The 18,116-nt window shown below is 36.2% G+C and overlaps 2 protein-coding genes across 2 annotated transcripts; one reads left to right on the plus strand and one right to left on the minus strand.

Annotated features, from left to right (window-relative positions):
• The first annotated feature begins 2,035 nt into the window (after positions 1 to 2,035).
• On the plus strand, positions 2,036 to 10,280 carry LOC143575750 (F-box/LRR-repeat protein At4g29420-like). Its single transcript, XM_077060044.1, has 3 exons — positions 2,036 to 2,396; positions 3,258 to 3,904; positions 9,791 to 10,280. Exons 1-3 carry the CDS (start codon positions 2,036 to 2,038, stop codon positions 10,112 to 10,114), a joined length of 1,332 nt encoding a protein of 443 aa, XP_076916159.1. The 3' UTR covers positions 10,115 to 10,280.
• A 1,098-nt stretch (positions 10,281 to 11,378) lies between these two features.
• On the minus strand, positions 11,379 to 12,865 carry LOC143575757 (small ribosomal subunit protein eS30z/eS30y/eS30x). Its single transcript, XM_077060047.1, has 3 exons — positions 12,771 to 12,865; positions 12,573 to 12,710; positions 11,379 to 11,499 (listed from the first exon to the last, which is right to left on the minus strand). Exons 1-3 carry the CDS (start codon positions 12,772 to 12,774, stop codon positions 11,453 to 11,455), a joined length of 189 nt encoding a protein of 62 aa, XP_076916162.1. The 5' UTR covers positions 12,775 to 12,865; the 3' UTR covers positions 11,379 to 11,452.
• Positions 12,866 to 18,116: the final 5,251 nt, after the last annotated feature.

The following is an 18,116-nucleotide window of genomic DNA, read 5'->3' on the forward strand; positions in this document are numbered from 1 at the left end:
TGGTTCATGATTATTATCAAGTGTGAGATGATAGCAGTTTGGTTAAGTCTGAATTTTATTAATTTGGAAAGACTTAATCTAAGGGTAGTTATTGATTGTTTTGCTGAGTTTGAAGAAGAGATTAAAGACCATAGAATTTTTGTTTAGAATGCAAAGAATTTTTTTTTTTTTTGTTAATATGACAATTAAACGCCGGTCCACCGGACACGATAAAACTAGTGAAGAAATAAAAACCCAAAAGATATCGGTTAACGCATCAAAATACAACCATGTATGCATTATTTCATACCTTTAGTATCTCATTCAGACATGTTTTCTGCTCATTCATGTTACTGAATTAATATAGTTGTTACATTCCCGCGTTAATGTCCCGTCTACCGGACGGGTAAAGTACTTCCAAGATTCTAAGAGTTAGTGTCCTAAGCTACAACCAGGTTGTTCGAGTTTGTCTGCTTTTCATAATTACATTGGTAGAATGTATGCATGTTATTTTAATTCACTCTATGTTACTTTTTTAAGTTTGGTATGTCAAGATTTTTTTAAATGTCTATTATAATTGTTTTGATATCTATATTATATATTAGGGTTTAAGCATGCTATGAGTGATGCATTATTGTTTTAAGTTTGGTATGTCAAGATTTAGCCATTCTAATTGGGTCGAGTCATATAAAAAATATATAAATATAATTCTTGCTTGCCTAAATGTATATAAAATATATATTTTTCTGGTTAAACCAATTGACTGATTTTAAATTTCTAATTCTAGACTAGGCTTTTATATCGACCAATATTTATTTTAAGATTTTTTTAATGAATATAGTTATAAAAAACAATATAATCTAATTAATAGGAAAGATGACAACTGGTAGGGTAATAGACATGTGCTCAATACATGTAGTATAATTCTTGCAAAACCCAACGACTAGTAGGGTAATAGACTTCCGATAACTTTGTTGTTGAGTTTTTGAACACGTCAAGATACCCAAACAAAAAACCGACATTGACCCAAACACTTACCGGAAGCATATCGGCCTCTCGTACGTCAACAAGATTGTTATGAAAACTTTGTAGAGTTTGGCGTTGGGCGAACGCACACTTGAGCATATGACAAGTTGAGTTCCAACGTTCGGCCCCAAATACTTTCTTTCAACCGACTTGCAATAATTCTTATATTTAAAATGTCTTCTTTTACCACTTTTGAAGACATCTTGTAACATAAGTCTAAAAAATTTTAAATCGTCACAAATGTTTTCATTGTCGAGACCTTTTTGAACAACCAAGTTGATGATATGTGCAACACATCGAACATGAAAAAAATCTCCGAAACAAGATGGTGAATATTTAATGATAAATTTTTCGGCCGCCTTAGTATTGTTTGATGCGTTGTCAAACGAAATCGAAAATATTTTATTTCTCAAATTGTAAGTCGTTATAACCTCATCAAGCAAGTCAAACAATTTTTCGGCGGTATGTGAGTACGGGAAGTTTTCAAAAGCGATGGTTCGTTTCATCAATTGCCATGTCACCGGATCAACCCAATGAGCGGTGACACATATGTATGATTCGGGCAACCCGTGTGGTGCCGACCAAATATCGGTAGTTAAACTAACCATCGCTTGTAAAGAATGAAAAAACTCGATTAACTCTTTTTTAGCACACTCCCACAACTTGATACAATGACGTCTTAAGGTAGTACGACTTACATGTATGTATCGCGGTTGTAGAGTTTCTCGAATCAACGACGTCAAATCGGTTATGGTTATGGGTTTGACTCTAAACCGCTCCAAACCGACCTATGCACACCCCTAGTAGAGAGTGACCAGCTTTTAAAAATACTGTATTAAATATAAAACATTTAATTTTGTTATATAAACATCATATATATATATATATCATACATACATCAAGCCCAATGGCATGTGTTTGAGCCTAAAACCATCATTTCAAAAGTGGGTTTTAACCCAACAACTCGTTAATTGCATGTACTCGTTGTATATATATGTATAGTAGGGTTTTTTTAGCCTTCAGTTCTTTCATGGACAAACTCCATGAGTCGTTGCTTCTCGAAATATTGAGTCGACTCGATGACTCATCCGACGCTGCTCGCTGTCGAGTAGCTTCCAAGGCTTTTGATGCTGTATTTCCATGCCTTCGATCGATTAATCTTCGTTGCACAAGATTTTGCAACTCATGGTCTAGGGATCCGGATCCTTATCTCAGTGAGATTTTGCTCGAACTTATTCTGAAACTGGAAACTGTTGAATCGGTGAGTATCGCCGGCATACCTTATTCTTTCTTTTCTTTCCGTTATTTCGATAAGGATTTTGTTAAGGCCTGGCTGCCTAGGGTTTCTGGATCGTTGAAATCACTCTCAATGTCTGATCTTCCTACGCGACGTGGGTTTTTTTGACGTGATCAATCGAATGTTTTGCAGCTGATTTCTGTGTGTTGTAAGTTCATGTTTATATTTTTAGTAATATTAATTCTTTATAAAACAGTACTATTAGCTGCTTTGTAAGTTCATGTTTATATTTTCTATTAATATTAATTATTTCTAACGCATATTGTTAGCTGTTTTGTAAGTACACACTACAAATAAAAAGCCATTTAATGGCATACGTTTTTAATAGCACTTTGCGTACGTCATCTTTGCTTATAACACATTTTTAGTGGCACTTAGTTTTAGTGCCACTAATTTATGATTTTAGTGGCACTTTGCATATGCCACTAAAAATCTTATGTCACACGTTTTTAATGACATTTAGGTTTTGTGCCACTAATTTTGGTTTTTAATGGCACTTTGCGTATGCCATCTTTGCTTATAACACATTTTAGTGGCAATTAGTTTTAGTGCCACTAGTTTACGATTCTAGTGGCACTTTGCTATGCCACTAAAAATCTAGTGTCACACATTTTTAATGACATTTAGCTTTTTTGCCACTAAGTTAGGCTTTTAATGGCACTTAGTTTTAATGCCACTAATTTATGTAAGTACATGTACATGTTTATATTTTCTGTTAATATTAATTATTTATAAAACAGAACTATTAGCTGTTTTGTAAGTTCATGTTTATATTTTCTATTAATATTAATTCTTTATAAAACAGTACTATATATAAGCTATTTTGTAAGTTCATATTTATATTTTCTACTAATATATTAATTCTTCATAAAACATACCTACTACCTGTTTTGTAAGTTGATGTTTGTATTTTGTAGTAATTATGATTTATGGCATTTTGTTTACTTTGATGCAGGTCATAATCTTCAACACTTAAACCTCAGGCTTAATTTATTGTATCTGTCTCCGCGCAATTTGAATCCAATGCCAATGCTAACAAGTTTGACACTTGAAGGCATAGATTTCGGTTATGAATACCTACACGAGTTGGATAAGTGTTTCCCTAATCTTCAAGTTCTTAACTTGGTAAATGTTAAGCATCCATCTTATTTAACTGTAATCACCCCGAACCTCATCACACTCAAGATTGATTGTTGCGAGCCTGTTGCAAATATTCATGTTGACGCTCCCAAGTTAACTCACTTTCATCTTAGCATTAGTACCCTTAAACACGCCAAAATCGAAAAGTTTGAGAGTTTGAAAACACTTTTGCTGGATTCTTTCTATATAGACTCATTGCTTTCAGAATTCCCAATCATAGAAACAGTAGAAACTCTAACATTAAAAACCTTTTCAAAACTGACCATAGCAAAGGCGTTCACGGCTTTCCCAAACGTGAGTTCTTTGTGTATTGGTTCGATTTCTTTGTCGCAAACAGAAGGCTGGGAGATTTTAGATGGTATGAAAGGATTGAAAACATTATGTGCATATCTAAGGGTTGTTGACGTGTTAACTTTCTTCAATGTTGCTTGTGTGTTGGACCAATGCGTCGGCTTGTCAGAGGTCTCCTTTCTCATCCATAGTGATGTTAAGGCTACTAAATCTAATAGTTTCAAATCTAAGTGCATGGCTCGCTGGCCGTCGTTGAAGTGGAGATGGGGAATATGGAGTAATAAGCATCTAAGATCCATCATATGTAATTTTAGCTGTTTGTATTGATGTCGACTTTTAACATTTTTAGTTTATGTTATGAGCTCGTGTGTTCTTATGAAATTTTAGTTTTGTGAGAGAATGAGAGAGAGAGAGTGGTAATAATTGCATGATAGTTTTGGGTATTTTCACCACTACATCACTTTTTACAAAACTCTCCAATGTTGATTGGACCGTCACCTGTCGCAAAACGCTCAAGGGTGGAGAGTTTTGACTACGCATGGTCTAATCAAGCACCACAACTCATCTAAAAAATGTACTTGTGATGAGGTAAGATGAGCTAATCGAGCTTAAAGCTTTACTCGGCTCGACTTGTTTATACCTCTACATAAACACATTAATAACTTCCGGTCTCACATGTGTATATGTGATTTCCTAAACAAATATTGCAGTAGAAAGCCTAAGCATGCAAAAATTCCTTCTAATATGGTATTTGTATTTCGTTGCCCAACTGTTACTAAATAATTAGAAAAGCATCGATGTAAACAAAAGCATCGACCGATGTATCATCGACAACAAGCGATGTGTTTTTACAACACTTCTAAGTTAAAAGCACGCATATGCACATGATACTAAAAACAATTTTCCAAGCCACGAAATACTGTATCGAATCACTCAAAAACATATACAGTATATTGCTCGACACCTCGAGTTGAATGTTGTGTTCGCTCAAATCCTTAACAACTTAAGTTGTTGTACTCAAGTGTCCATCGATCATTGATTAAGGATTTGGAATTTGGCTTGTGATTGGAACTTAATTCTTGGAAACTACTTGTATTTGACTACTCAAATCCCTACCACCCTAAGAAATTTTTTATACCGACTTCATGAATATTTGACAAGAAAATATATATTTAAGGTTTTAAAGGGTTACAAATGTAATGATATAAACTAACTAATAAATATAAGAAAACTAACCCTATTAGCCATTTTATCCAAATACGTAAAACAATTAAGCATAAACACTATTTAACCTTCGCATTATTAACAATTGGAAAAATAACCTAATAAAATAAATGAAAGAGTGGCCTCTATGATTAACCACCCCACCTACAAGTCGATTTAGTATTTAGCAAAGACAACATATATGACCGGACCCTACCTGACCAGGACTGAAAGGCATTGTGCCTATTAACCCGAGTGCCATAACCAATGCATTGACAATTACTTTTACATATCTATAGCCAATTCTTCATTTTTTTTGAACGGCCAACAAACACAAACACAAACACAGAATGTCTAGGTACTTCATACGGGGTGACTCGATGGCTAAAGGACACCGTCAGCTGCCCAACCCAGCCGTACGGAGCCCTTAAGCGGCTACAAGTTATCTCCAGTTCGGTTTCGGTTTTTCGGTTTTCGGTTTTCGGATTTTGGGTTCAGTTCGGTTTTGGATGCGGTTTTTTCGGTTTTACTAATCGAGTCAAACTTTTTGAGGAAAAAACCCAAGATATTGAAATTGGGCATGATATTGTTTAAAAAAAAAATCTAATGTTTAATAGAATATTAAATATTTGGACTTCAAATATTAAAAACTAATAAAAGATACATTTAATATCAAAATCAAAACCTAGTACTATTATTTATTAACCATATCTAGAAACCAAATATATATGTTATTAACCGTATGTTAAATCTAAACAAATAGTCATCGGTAGATGTGATCAATGTGATTCGTGTAAGCAATTTTAATATTATGAAGTAACGGATTTAGTGCTGATCACACAAGCAATGATTTAAATTTAGAGTTAAACAAGCAAACGAGTAAAGAAGTTTCAATCAATTAACAAAGCAAATCACACCCGGGAATTCAAGTAAGCAACCTATTGTAATCTCATGCAACCTAACAGATTAATTATTACTGGTTAACTACAGACTGATCAATCAGACAAAACCTTAGACATCAATAATCGCTTTACACACGGCACTGGTTATCAAACGGTCATTGCCAGTGTGACTCAGTTAAGGGCAATTATATGTTTTATCATATTCAATCTAATCAAACAATCATATGATCAATTATCTAGCAACTGGTAACAAATTGTTCAGACGAACGTAAACCTAAACCGACTGAACACACAGAAATACTAAACATCAGTAATCATATATCAACCATAAACAATTATACATAGTGTTCTTAATCACATGAGAAAAACTGTAAAAGTTACAAACTATACATCCCGGGTATGATTCGGAGAAGACTAGCCGAGCATCGTAATCGATAGATCTTCAATTATGATGAAGGAGGCCATTAAGATTGATCAAGAGATGATTGGTAGCCCTGGAATTCACCCAAAATCGCCTAATAGCTGCTGGAAGTCGTCAATACTGATTAGGGTTCGGAAAAATAGAAGATATAGGTAAAAATCCGTTTTTTCACGTTTTTTAAGACCATCGGGTATCGCGATGGCCATAGACCCTACCGTCGCATACCACAACCTAAGAAAACCTCATATTTGGATTCCTCTCGTCGAGAAACCCAAAATTCATATATTATGGCTCCCGTAACTCATTTTCTGGCTCAGGATATGCTCGTTTTACTTCAAGGTCGCTTTTTGTCAACCCATCTTGTTCAGTTTTAGCATTGGCATATGATTTCTCATCCATACTCTTCCCGAATCCTTGTAACACTTTCCAAGACATCAAATCATGCTTCGGTCTTCCTGAGATATCATTTCATGCTCGTACAGGTCTCGCATTTAGCATCTTTAACGATCAATTACCTGAAATACAAAAGCACGTATGAAGTACCAAAGTTCTAACAATATACTCAATAAAACTACATAATTAATACACTAATATATATACAAAATACCCGACCATCACGGATTTACGGTTAAGATATTATAGTTATTTCAATTTAGTTATTTCGGTTCAGTTTTTTCGATTCTTAACAAAATACAAAATCGAACCAAAACCAATATTTCGGTTTTTGCTAAAGTTCAAAACCGAACTGCCGTTTCTAATACGGTTTGGTTTTTTCGGTTTCAATTCGGTTTTTTTGGTTTTGTGCACGCACCTACAATTAGGGTAAAACATTAAATATACATATTTTTGTTCATATATATCTATATGTGTGTGTGTGTGTAATTTTGTGCCCTCGAAAACTAAGTGCTCCGGCGAGTCGCCCATGTCGCCCTACGCCCCAGTTGGCCCTGCTAAAAACCATACTCTATGCATTGAGTTTAGGTCAGGTAAAACCGGGTGTTTGAATACCCATTTCCGGGTATTAAAAGAACCCTATTTTCGAGTTGTTCATGGTATTTTTCGGTTACATATTGGGTTTCTTAAGGGGGCTGCACTTTTTTTGGGATAATTTTCAAGTATTTTTCGAGTGTGGATTGGTTTTATGTGGCGTCGGGGCTTCAAGTAAAATTAAAAAAAAACGTATGCTTTATGGTGTGAAGGTGGAGGTTGCTGAGGGTGCATACTATTACGGTTTAAAGCCGATGAGCTTCCATTTGTACATTTGGGTCTACCGATTGGGCCAATATAAATAGAAACCGTATTTGGCAGCCAATATTGGATAAATTTGATAAGAAACTTTCAAAGAGAAAGGAAAAAGCTCTGTCTTTTGTAGGTCGGATAACACTTGTTAAATCGGTTTTGGAGAGTTTAGGCACGTATTATTTCTCCATTTTCAAAGCACCGGAGAAAGTTTTAAAACAATTAGAAAGCAAAAGAAGACGTTTCTTATGGGGAGGATCGGAAGAAAAGGATAAGATAAGTTGGGTGGCTTGGAGCAAAATTATAAAGGAAAAAAGATAGGGGCCCTGAGGGGTTGGCAGTCTAAAGGCAATGACGCAGCGCTACCTGCAAAGTGGTTGTCACGGTTCAAAGCAGGTAATAGCTCCTTATGGGTAGAGGGTCTCACAAGTGGGAATCGGTACCTATATATTAAGTGGTGGTTGATGAAAGCATAACTGTCAAGCAGATAAGGAAAAGTGCAGTTGGGAAAGGAGATAAAACATTATTTTGGCTCGATAGATGGGTTGGCGAACTTCCACTAACTGAGTTTTTACCGGATTTGTTTGCACCTCTGGCTGCTCGTGAGCTACTTAAGATCGGCTCGTGGAAAAGCTTGATCGGGCTGAGCTTAAAAGAGTCTGTGCTCGAGCTAAAAAGGTAAGCTTGTTTACTAAATGAGTCTGAGCTTCGGTTAGTAAACGAGCTTGTTAGCCTAAACGAGCCTGTCATTTTTGTTAAAATATATAATATAGGAGAAAAATAACTAAATAAGATATGTTATATGTAAAATTATAATTCAAAAAACATATGAAATAATAATAAATGTATAAAAAATATTTATTAATATATAGATAGTAAACAAGCCGAGCTCGAGCTTGAAAAACTACTCGCGAGCCAAGCTCAAGCTTTATAAAAAGAGATCGAAACAAGCCAAGCTCGAGCTTTGTGAAAGTAATACGAGCCACGCTCGTGCTCGGCATTTTTGCACCCCTAAAAAGTCCATTTTGTAAATTTTTTGATATAAAAAAAGTGAGAAAACAACGTAAATCCTGCTATTTAGCATGCTTGTGTATTGGTTATTATGCTCACTATTGATTTGGATGTCATTGTAGCTAACTAGATTATGTGATGAAGTTTAAAGTTTGTTTTGTTATTGTTCGGTTTTACTCATTTTGGTTTATTCAGTTTTCATTTTCTACACGTTTATCTGAAAAACCAAAATGAATTGGAAATGTTTCTAACTATACCAGATTCAACTGATTTCAATTTGGTTTGGTTTGATTAACCGAAGCTGAACTGAATTGAAATCGATAGATTGTGGTTGGGTTAGAGATTTTTTTTTTATTTTGTTTGGTTCGGTTTTCAGATAGTCCTTAAAAATCTAGAACCGAATAAACTGAACAGAACAAACCGAAAACCAAACTGATGAACACCTTTTGAATATTTGTATTACAATTATTCTTTTAGCTATGTTCTTTTGTTTGATAGACGTATACTACGATATCTCCGTTTTTTTTAAATTGCTTATGTGTTGCTCTTAAAAGTTTTTAGTGTGCTTGCCTCACAAGTTCAATATGCTGTCTTTTAGGTTGTGTAATTACTTCATTATATTAAAATAATTTTTTTTTAATAAAATCTATATAAAGTAGATAATATACTAATTAGTAACTATTTATAAGTACTTTGAAGTTATATAAACATGTAAAGCTATTGCTTGAGCAACTTTTAAAGTTTAAACCGTCTGTTTAGCATAAATGCGTTAGTTTTTGTTAGGGGTGTGCAAGAAACCGAAAAAGCCGATCCGAAACAGGAAAACCTGAACAATCCAAATCGAAAAAACCGAACAAAAACAAAAACTGACAGTTTGGTTTTATGTTTTTGTAAAAACCGAACTGAACCGAATCTTTAATTTTTATATTTTTTTTATTTTTATTTAAGTAATTTATAGGAATTTAATAAATGTAACTCAAGTATTTTTTGTTAAATGTATAATAGTCTATTAGTTAACAATTAACAAAATTATTTATACCTAAATTCATTATATTTTTGGTCTACTTTTTTTGCGGTCTAAAATTTTTGAAGCTTAAATTGTATAAACTGAAACCAAACAGTTCTAAAATATTCAAAACCGAAGTTTTGGTTTTTGGTTTGTTTTTTAGCTCAAAACTAGACTAAACCGCACCACGCACACCCCTAGCTTTTGGGTTCTGTTATCCAATACTTGTTTTGTTGTGCACATTAATATTGATTGTCATCTTTCGTTGTTTTTAGTTATTGAATATTTACAATGTAATTTATTGTTGTTTGATCAACAGCACTTTTAAGAAGAAGGCTCCAAAAGCCATTAAGGAGATCAGGAAGTTTGCCCAAAAAGCCATGGGAACAACCGACGTCAGAGTGGACGTTAAACTAAACAAACACGTCTGGAGCCGTGGGATCAGAAGTGTTCCAAGAAGGGTCAGAGTTAGAATCGCTCGCAAGAGGAACGATGATGAAGACGCAAAGGAAGAGCTTTACTCGCTTGTCACGGTTGCTGAAATCCCGGCTGAAGGGTTGAAGGGTCTCGGCACCAAAATCATTGATGATGAAGATTGATTTATGGTAGAATCTGTGTTTTTTGTTAAAGATTTGGAAGTTTTGTTTTTGATGTTTTGGTACTTCATGTTATATCAAGATTGTAGTGTTATGTTTTGTTTTAAGTGTATCGTTTTACTATTTGGAATATTGCATGTGATGGATGAATTTGATACTCATTTACCAATTTTAGAAAAAGATAATAGCACTTTTAGTGTATTGCTATATTTTTTACAAAAAGTACTATAATTGTATTTTATTTTATATACATAAACAGATGAAAACTTTTCATCTGGCGCGTTTGATATGAGTGTGATGATACCGAATCATTAGGTCTTTGTAGGCGTATATGTAGCTTGCGTATATGTAGCTTTGAAGGTTTTTAACCTCCTCTAGATGGGTGTTAAATAGAGTATCTACATAGACACGCAGCACTGCTCCACTGCAACAAACATGCGTTTTTCTTTAAGGTCATACGATTGTAAAAATATGAAAGCGTGAAAGCATGTTATAACGGAACAAAAACATTGTTTTTAACAAAACGGTAAAAATAAGCTGTCATTTGAATCTCATAACAAAACCGCCAAAAAAAAGACCTGAGGGAAGCCAAATGATGTCCCACAGGAACCTGGGCAGCCTTTATGGTAATAGCGTAGAGGTGACAATTTTGACCCGTTTATAACTAAATTTGTCGGTTTTGGTTGTCTTAAATCTCAAACGAGCCTAATCGAGTCCAAATGTTGAACGTGCCAAAACTTAAATGTATCACGAATTTAATATAAAATGCATAAAACATCCTAACAACTTTTGTATACAGCCCCAATTGCTTTTTCAGTCGAACATTATTTGACGCTATTGAAAAATTGCAATAAGTGTGTGCGTTAACTCAACTTGTATATGCCGCCTATCAGACTCGAGTATCTATTTTTTATACTCGTGTACCATCTAAAACTTCTTCCCATTTGGCCCATTGATCATCAAATGTGAACCATAATCAGATTACTTTTTTAACCCTTTTGTCAACTAATATCACTTATCTCCAAGATTTTGATTTGAAAATTCAAAAATAATGATCAATGTCTACGTAACACAGCAAAATTATATAGAAAACATGAAACTTTTGTTTGTTACATAAACCAAATAATAAGTATTGCAGGCGTCGAGCAGAACATCTCAAGCGTACTGGTGCTCGAGCTATGCTAAGTTAAACGAGCCAATCTCAAACTTAAGAAACAAAACTCGCCATAAAAGAAATTGCAAAATACCCATTCAACTTCAAAACCAGATAATAAAGGTCTAAAATTTTCATCAAAATAAGCTACAAGACTATTATGCTGCAATGCATCAACCTCTACCAGCTTACTTCTCAGATGAATTTGGCCCCCTCTTCTTACCGAAACCGACAACTGCAAAAGAAAACATTATGTATGTCAAAACCAACAGACAATTCATACAATCACATATTATTCATGATTCATCTACAATACACTTAAGGCTTAAAAATGTTATTGATAGTATTTTGTCTAAACAAGCATATGCATATGCATATACATCATATATGCATATATATACAAGCATACTTTTATAATTTTTTAAAAAAACTCAATAAAAAAGATATAAACAAAGAAAAAAGTGAGAAGTAAAGGTGCAAATGAGCTGAACTGCTTGCTAATCAAACTCGGATTGATAAAAAGCTCAAAACAATCCGAGTTTTTACTAGCTCAAGCCCGAGCCTCAAAAAAGGCTTGTTTAATTTAAAATACTACAAAAGCTCAAGTTGAGCTCAGACTCATTCAAGATTCTTCTCAAAATATACAAAAAATAATTAAAAACGTATACAAATAAGCTAGCAAACGATGTGCCAAGCATGGGCTTGGAAAAAATCATCACATTAGCTCGAGCTAGTGTGATACTATTGAATTATCGGGTCAGATAGTCGGGCATAATACAAATCCCATTCCCGTCCAAACCCCACAAAACATTTCAAAACTAATCCCAAACCCGTGAATTTCTAGGTTTTTTGGTTTTCTAATTGGTTTAGGTTTTTTCAGTTTTTGGCATTTGAGCTTGAAACAGAAAATAGGCCAAAAATAATGAACTTAGGTATAAATAATTTTGTTAATTATTAACTAAGAGACTATTATATATTTAGCCAAATATATTTGAGTTACATAATTTTTAAATTCTTATAAATTACTTAAATTATAACAAATAAAAAAATAAATCTAGAAATTTGGTTCGGTTCGTTTTTTTTGGTTAATATTACATGCAAAACCAAAACAAAACTGTCGGTTTTCGGTTTCTTGCACACCCGATTGAAACCGGGCTCGACCCGTAACCATTGACTTCAAAATTCCACCTTTCACATAATAATCTAATAATTATCTTACATAATCATTATAACTAAACCCTAATTATCTTTTAAACACACACACACACATAAATAATAAATTGATAATAATTAAAGAGTAAACTTTACCGGCGGTAACAAAACGGCGGTTATACTGAATGCGCTTGTGGGCCCTGCCACGTGGCTGCTTCTTCTTATCTTGTTTAGCAACCTTAGGCGTTTGACCTCTGACTTTACCGGCACGAGCCAATGAACCGTGAACCTTACCTGTAAACAAACATGATTAATAATAATAAAGGTTTGTAATTTTGAAGAATTGAAGGTTACCCATGTTGAATTCGATGCTTGATTGGCGGTTACTGGGTTGGAAGATAATGGAGAAATTAAATTAGGGTTTTCGATTTGGGGGAAATGGATGGTTTGGTGGTTAATGGGCTTGTTGGGGTAGATGTAAAGGGTTTGGTTATGGGCTTGGTGGTGCACAAACCGGGTAGACGGTTAATCAGTCGGGTATTAATCAGTTTTGAGACAAGAAACTCCTCATCGGTATAACTGAACTGTCACACCCCAAAACACAGCCTAGGAGTGTGACCCTTAATGTTGGTACCACAAGTGTGAATAAATCAAAGTTACGTTATATTAGCGGAAGACTTGTAAAACTTGTGGGTTTAAATTGTAAAGATTACAAAAGTGGGGATTTTAAAATACCCGTTGAGTTATACAAAAGTATTACTTGTTTTATATTACAAAACCACCACTTTCAATATATTAAGTTTATACAAAACAAATCCGAGCCATCAGATATATAAGTAGCGCTTCGACACTCCAAACACTAATCTTGGCACCTGCAAAATGTAAATAAAATACGCCAGCAACGAATGCTGGTGAACACGTTGACGCTAAAATATTTTCATTTACTTTATTACCCCTCAAGACTACGCCTGCCCCGACCCATCGTGGCTTAGGAATAACAAAGTTAAAACAACACATTTATAAATTCGAGTCTCTACACTAGGTCACCTCAGTAAACACCGCAGCGTTCGACTTAGTTAAGTACCCGTAAGTATACACATGGTCGTGCTTCCTATAGGAAAGCTTCCTACGACCAGGCGTGGCGCGATGTGCCCACCACGTACTACCACATATGTAAGGATCCAGACACACATATACTACAGCCTGAGGGCTAGGCTTATACTCTTATTTATAACGGTTTTAGGAACACGTAGTTCCTTGTAAATAATTTTCATATAACATGTTTGACTCATTTGAAAACAAGTTTATAAAAGTTTGGGGCGTATTCACCTTATCGCTTTGGGATCGGCTTCAACACCGTCCGATGGTCTTTCCCTTGCTATCTCGCACCTATAGTACGAGTATAACCATTTGTTAGTCGGATATACAATCCGGCTTAAGACCTTTAGTCTTATTTTATAACTCTACCTCGATGAACCTTTAGTTCATAGATCTCTTTTACTTGAAAACTTTTAGTTTAAAAGTAATTATAAACCTTTATTTTATTATAAAAACCCGATGTTTCTTCTTCTCAAAGAAACGTATTCTTTTATTTTATTATTCAAGAATACTCATTATTACTTAAATAATAATTTCATAACAAAGAATATATATACTTGTACACATATATATATTTATCTATTACAACATATCTTTTACTCTTTCTTTGTTATGTTTTCTTTTATTTTCTTTTATCGAGATATCGAGTATAACCTCGACTTAAGGTTTAAGCCTTTATAATAATATTTTATTATTATATTCATTGGGGTTAAGCCTTACCTTAAAGGCTTATGAAAACCTAACGATTCGAGCAGCACTCCAACGCCGCTTCACTTTCTCGCTCAACTCTTTTCTTGACACACAAATCAATGAACGCCAACCTTCAACACTCGTTGGCACGCTTCTCGGGACTCATTTCCATGATAACAAATGCCTTCTTGGTATGTGGGTGGAGGGTGGCACCAACTTCGAGGAATCGTCGATACAAAAACGAAGGATCGAGGCACGCTTATCGAGGCGGATCGTTAATATGGATTTGGATTTCTAGAGAGAGGTTAGAGAGAGAAAGGATGACTGATTTGTGGTGTGGTGAAGTGAGATCCCGAACTTGCTATTTATAGGCAAAATCTTGGGTCCCATCGCGGTACGCGACGACCTCCTGGGCACCCGTCATGTACCGCGACGTAGCCCTGGCCAGTCACACCGTAGGTCTGCCACATGTCGCCAAATAGCAGACGGTGTGCCACGTGTTGACACGTGGCGGACGACGTGCCACGTGTGGCCACGTGGCGACCGGTGTGCCACGTGTGACCACGTGGCAGGCCACGCGTCTCGCTGTCAGACACCCCATCGCGGTACGCGATAGGTCTCTCTTCTGATCCATCGCGTAGCGCGATGGGTCAGGAAATCATATTTTTCATTTGTAACCCTCAGGTTTGGAATTTTGACAATTTTAGTCCCTAGACTTTGGAAAGTTTACATTTTGAACTCTAAATTTTCTTGATGTTACATCCTCCCCACCTTGAAACAAATCTCGTCCTCGAGATTGCTTTACAAGAACAAGTGGGGGTATTTCCTTCTCATTTCCGATTCAAGTTCCCATGTATATTCGGGCCCTCTACGCGAGTCCCACTTTACTTTCACAATTTTCAACATTCTTCTTTTTAATTTCTTTGTTTTCGAATCTTCAATTTGAACTGGACGTTCTATGAATTTTAAGTTCTCATTTATTTCAACGTCTTTTAATGGCATAGTTAATGATTCATCTGTTAGACATTTACATAGATTCGAAACATGGAATACATCGTGTATCCTTTGCATTTCCTCGAGCAGTCGCAATCAGTATGCAACAGTGCCGATTCGTTCAAGTACCTCGAAAGGTCCAACGAATCGAGGACTTAACTTTCCTTTCTTACCGAAGCGAACAACGCCTCTCCAAGGCGAGACTTTTAAAAGAACTTTATCACCAACATTGAATTCTAACGGGTTACGACGGACATCGGCGTAACTCTTTTGGCGATCACATGCAGTCTTAAGTCGTTCTCGGATTTGGAGAATCTTTTCGGTGGTTTCTTGGACTATCTCAGGTCCAGATAATTGATTGTCTCCAGTTTCAGACCAGCACACGGGCGTTCTACACTTTCGACCATATAACGCCTCGAATGGTGCGGCTTGTATACTTGTGTGATAGCTATTATTGTATGAGAATTCCATTAGGGGTAAGTGGTCGTCCCAACTTTCACCTAAGTCGATCACACAAGCCCGAAGCATGTCTTCCAACGTTTGAATTGTCCTTTCGCTTTGCCCATCAGTTTGCGGATGATAGGCGGTGCTAAGGTTGAGTTTTGTACCGAGTGCTTGTTGGAATCTTTTCCAAAAGTGAGACGTAAAACGACTGTCTCGATCAAAAATTATGGATAGCGGTACCCCATGCAAAGCAACAATGTTATTTACATAGATACGTGCTAGTTTTTCCATTGAGTACGACTCATTGATGGGTATGAAGTGTGCGGATTTCATCAATCGATCCACAATAACCCAAATTGCATTATGTTGTCGAGTCGTTTTAGGGAGTTTGGTAATGAAATCCATTGTGATTAACTCCCACTTCCATACGGGAAGTTCGGGTTGCTGAAGCAATCCCGAAGGCTTTTGGTTTTCAGCCTTGACTTTCAAACATGTCAAACATTTCGCCACATGCGAAGCGACATCCCTTTTCATCCCATTGCACCAATAGTTTGCTTTTAGGTTATGGTACATTTTGTCGCTCCCGGGATGCATCATATACTTGGATTTGTGAGCTTCATTCAAAATTTTCTCACGCAAGCCTCCAACGATTAGTACACAAATCCTATTACCGAGTCTAAGGATACCGAGTCACCCTTGACTAACGAGTCAATGGTTTTTTCGTCGGAGATTTGGTTTTCATTGATCGCTTGAGTTTGGGCAGATTTGATTTGCTCGAGGAGGTCGATTTGGAGTTCTAGCCTCAACGCTCGGACTCTTTTTGGCTTCTCGTGCTCTTTACGACTTAAGGCGTCAGCAACAACGTTGGTTTACCTTCGTGATAGACAATTTTGCAATCATAGTCGTTTAGAGTTTCCATCCAGCGTCGTTGGCGCATATTAAGCTCTTTTCGATCGAAAATGTGTTTCAAGCTTTTATGATCAGTGTACACAGTAAATCTTACTCCATAGAGATAGTGCCTCCATATCTTAAGTGCAAATATTATGGCGCCTAACTCTAGATCATGAGTCGTGTAGTTCTTTTCGTGTACTTTGAGTTGACGAGAGGCGTAAGCAATTACTTTCTTTCATTGCATTAGTACACATCCCAAGCCAGAATGGGACGCGTCACTAAAGGCCACAAAATCCTCAGTACCTTCTGGTAAGGCCAATATAGGTGCTTAGGTGAGTTTTTGTTTAAGTATATCGAACGCCTCTTGTTGCTTCGTTCCCCATTCATACTTGATGTTCTTGCGAGTGAAGGAAATTAAGGGAATGGCGATACGAGAGAAATTTTCGATGAATCTACGGTAATAGCCGGCCAAACCTAAGAAACTTCGGATCTCGGTTGGCGATTTTGGGATCTCCCACTTAGAGATAGCTTTAATCTTAGCAGGATCGACTTGAATACCGTTGACGTTAATGATGTGACCAAGAAATTGTACCTCATGTAACCAGAACACGCATTTTGAGAATTTCGCATACAATTTCTCGGTTCGAAGAATTTCAAGCGAAGTTCGGAGATGGACTTCATGATCATCCTTAGTCTTAGAATAAATAAGTATGTCGTCGATAAATACAATAACAAATTTATCCAAGTAAGGCTTGTAGATACGATTCATCATGTACATGAACACGGCCGGAGCATTAGTAAGTCCAAATGACATAACGGTGAACTCATAATGGTCGTACCTTGTTCGAAACGCGGGTTTCGGAATATCCTCGGATTGAACTTTGAGTTGGTGATAGCCGAAACGAAGATCGATTTTAGAGAAGAAGCTAGCACCTTAAAGTTGGTCAAAAAGATCATCGATTCGAGGGAGTGGATATCGGTTATTGATTGTGACTTTGTTCAATGCACGATAATCGATACACATACGCATGGAACCATCCTTCTTATTGACAAACAGAATTGGCGCTCCCCATGGTGACGAACTCGGTCGAATGAAACCTTTTTCTAGTAGCTCATCGAGTTGTTTCTTCAACTCCTTCATCTCAGTTGGCGCTATGCGATACGGAGCTTTGGCGATCGGAGCGGTACCGGGAATAAGATCGATCCTAAGCTCTACTTCGCGATTGGGAGGGATTCTGGGAAGTTCATCAGGAAAGACATCAGAAAAGTCGGAGACTATAGGTACGTCCTTTATCTCCTTTGGCTTTGACTCTTCAGTGACGTAGGCCATGAATTCTAAACATCCTTGATTTAAACATTTGTTAGCCCTTATCATGGAAATTACGCTAACTTGGCCAGCGTCTTTGTTTCCTTCAATTCGAATCGTTCGTTTATCGGGGGCTTGAAGTTCAACGGTTTTGCTATTGCAGATGATACGGGCATGGTTATCGGATAACCAATCCATACCAAGTACAATATCAAAACTAGCAAGTGCCAAAGGTAAAAGTTGGATAGGCAGGATATAACCAGCTAAATGAATTTTTC

Source organism: Bidens hawaiensis, unplaced genomic scaffold (assembly GCF_021521415.1).
Source record: "Bidens hawaiensis isolate Kalapana, Puna unplaced genomic scaffold, B.hawaiensis_p1.1 tig00027642_1, whole genome shotgun sequence".
In the NCBI taxonomy this organism is placed as follows: Eukaryota; Viridiplantae; Streptophyta; class Magnoliopsida; order Asterales; family Asteraceae; genus Bidens; species Bidens hawaiensis.

Bases quoted from the DNA above. Each gene is read 5' to 3' on its own strand.
- LOC143575757 (XM_077060047.1), bottom strand. The intron at 11,500-12,572 runs GTAAAGTTTACT...TTTCTTTTGCAG, and splicing joins CCGCCGTTTTGTTACCGCCG to TTGTCGGTTTCGGTAAGAAG.
- LOC143575750 (XM_077060044.1), top strand. From the start codon at position 2,036: ATGGACAAACTCCATGAGTCGTTGCTTCTCGAAATATTGAGTCGACTC. The intron at 2,397-3,257 runs GTGGGTTTTTTT...ACTTTGATGCAG, and splicing joins GTCTGATCTTCCTACGCGAC to GTCATAATCTTCAACACTTA. The intron at 3,905-9,790 runs GTCTCCTTTCTC...CGTTGTTTTTAG, and splicing joins AATGCGTCGGCTTGTCAGAG to TTATTGAATATTTACAATGT.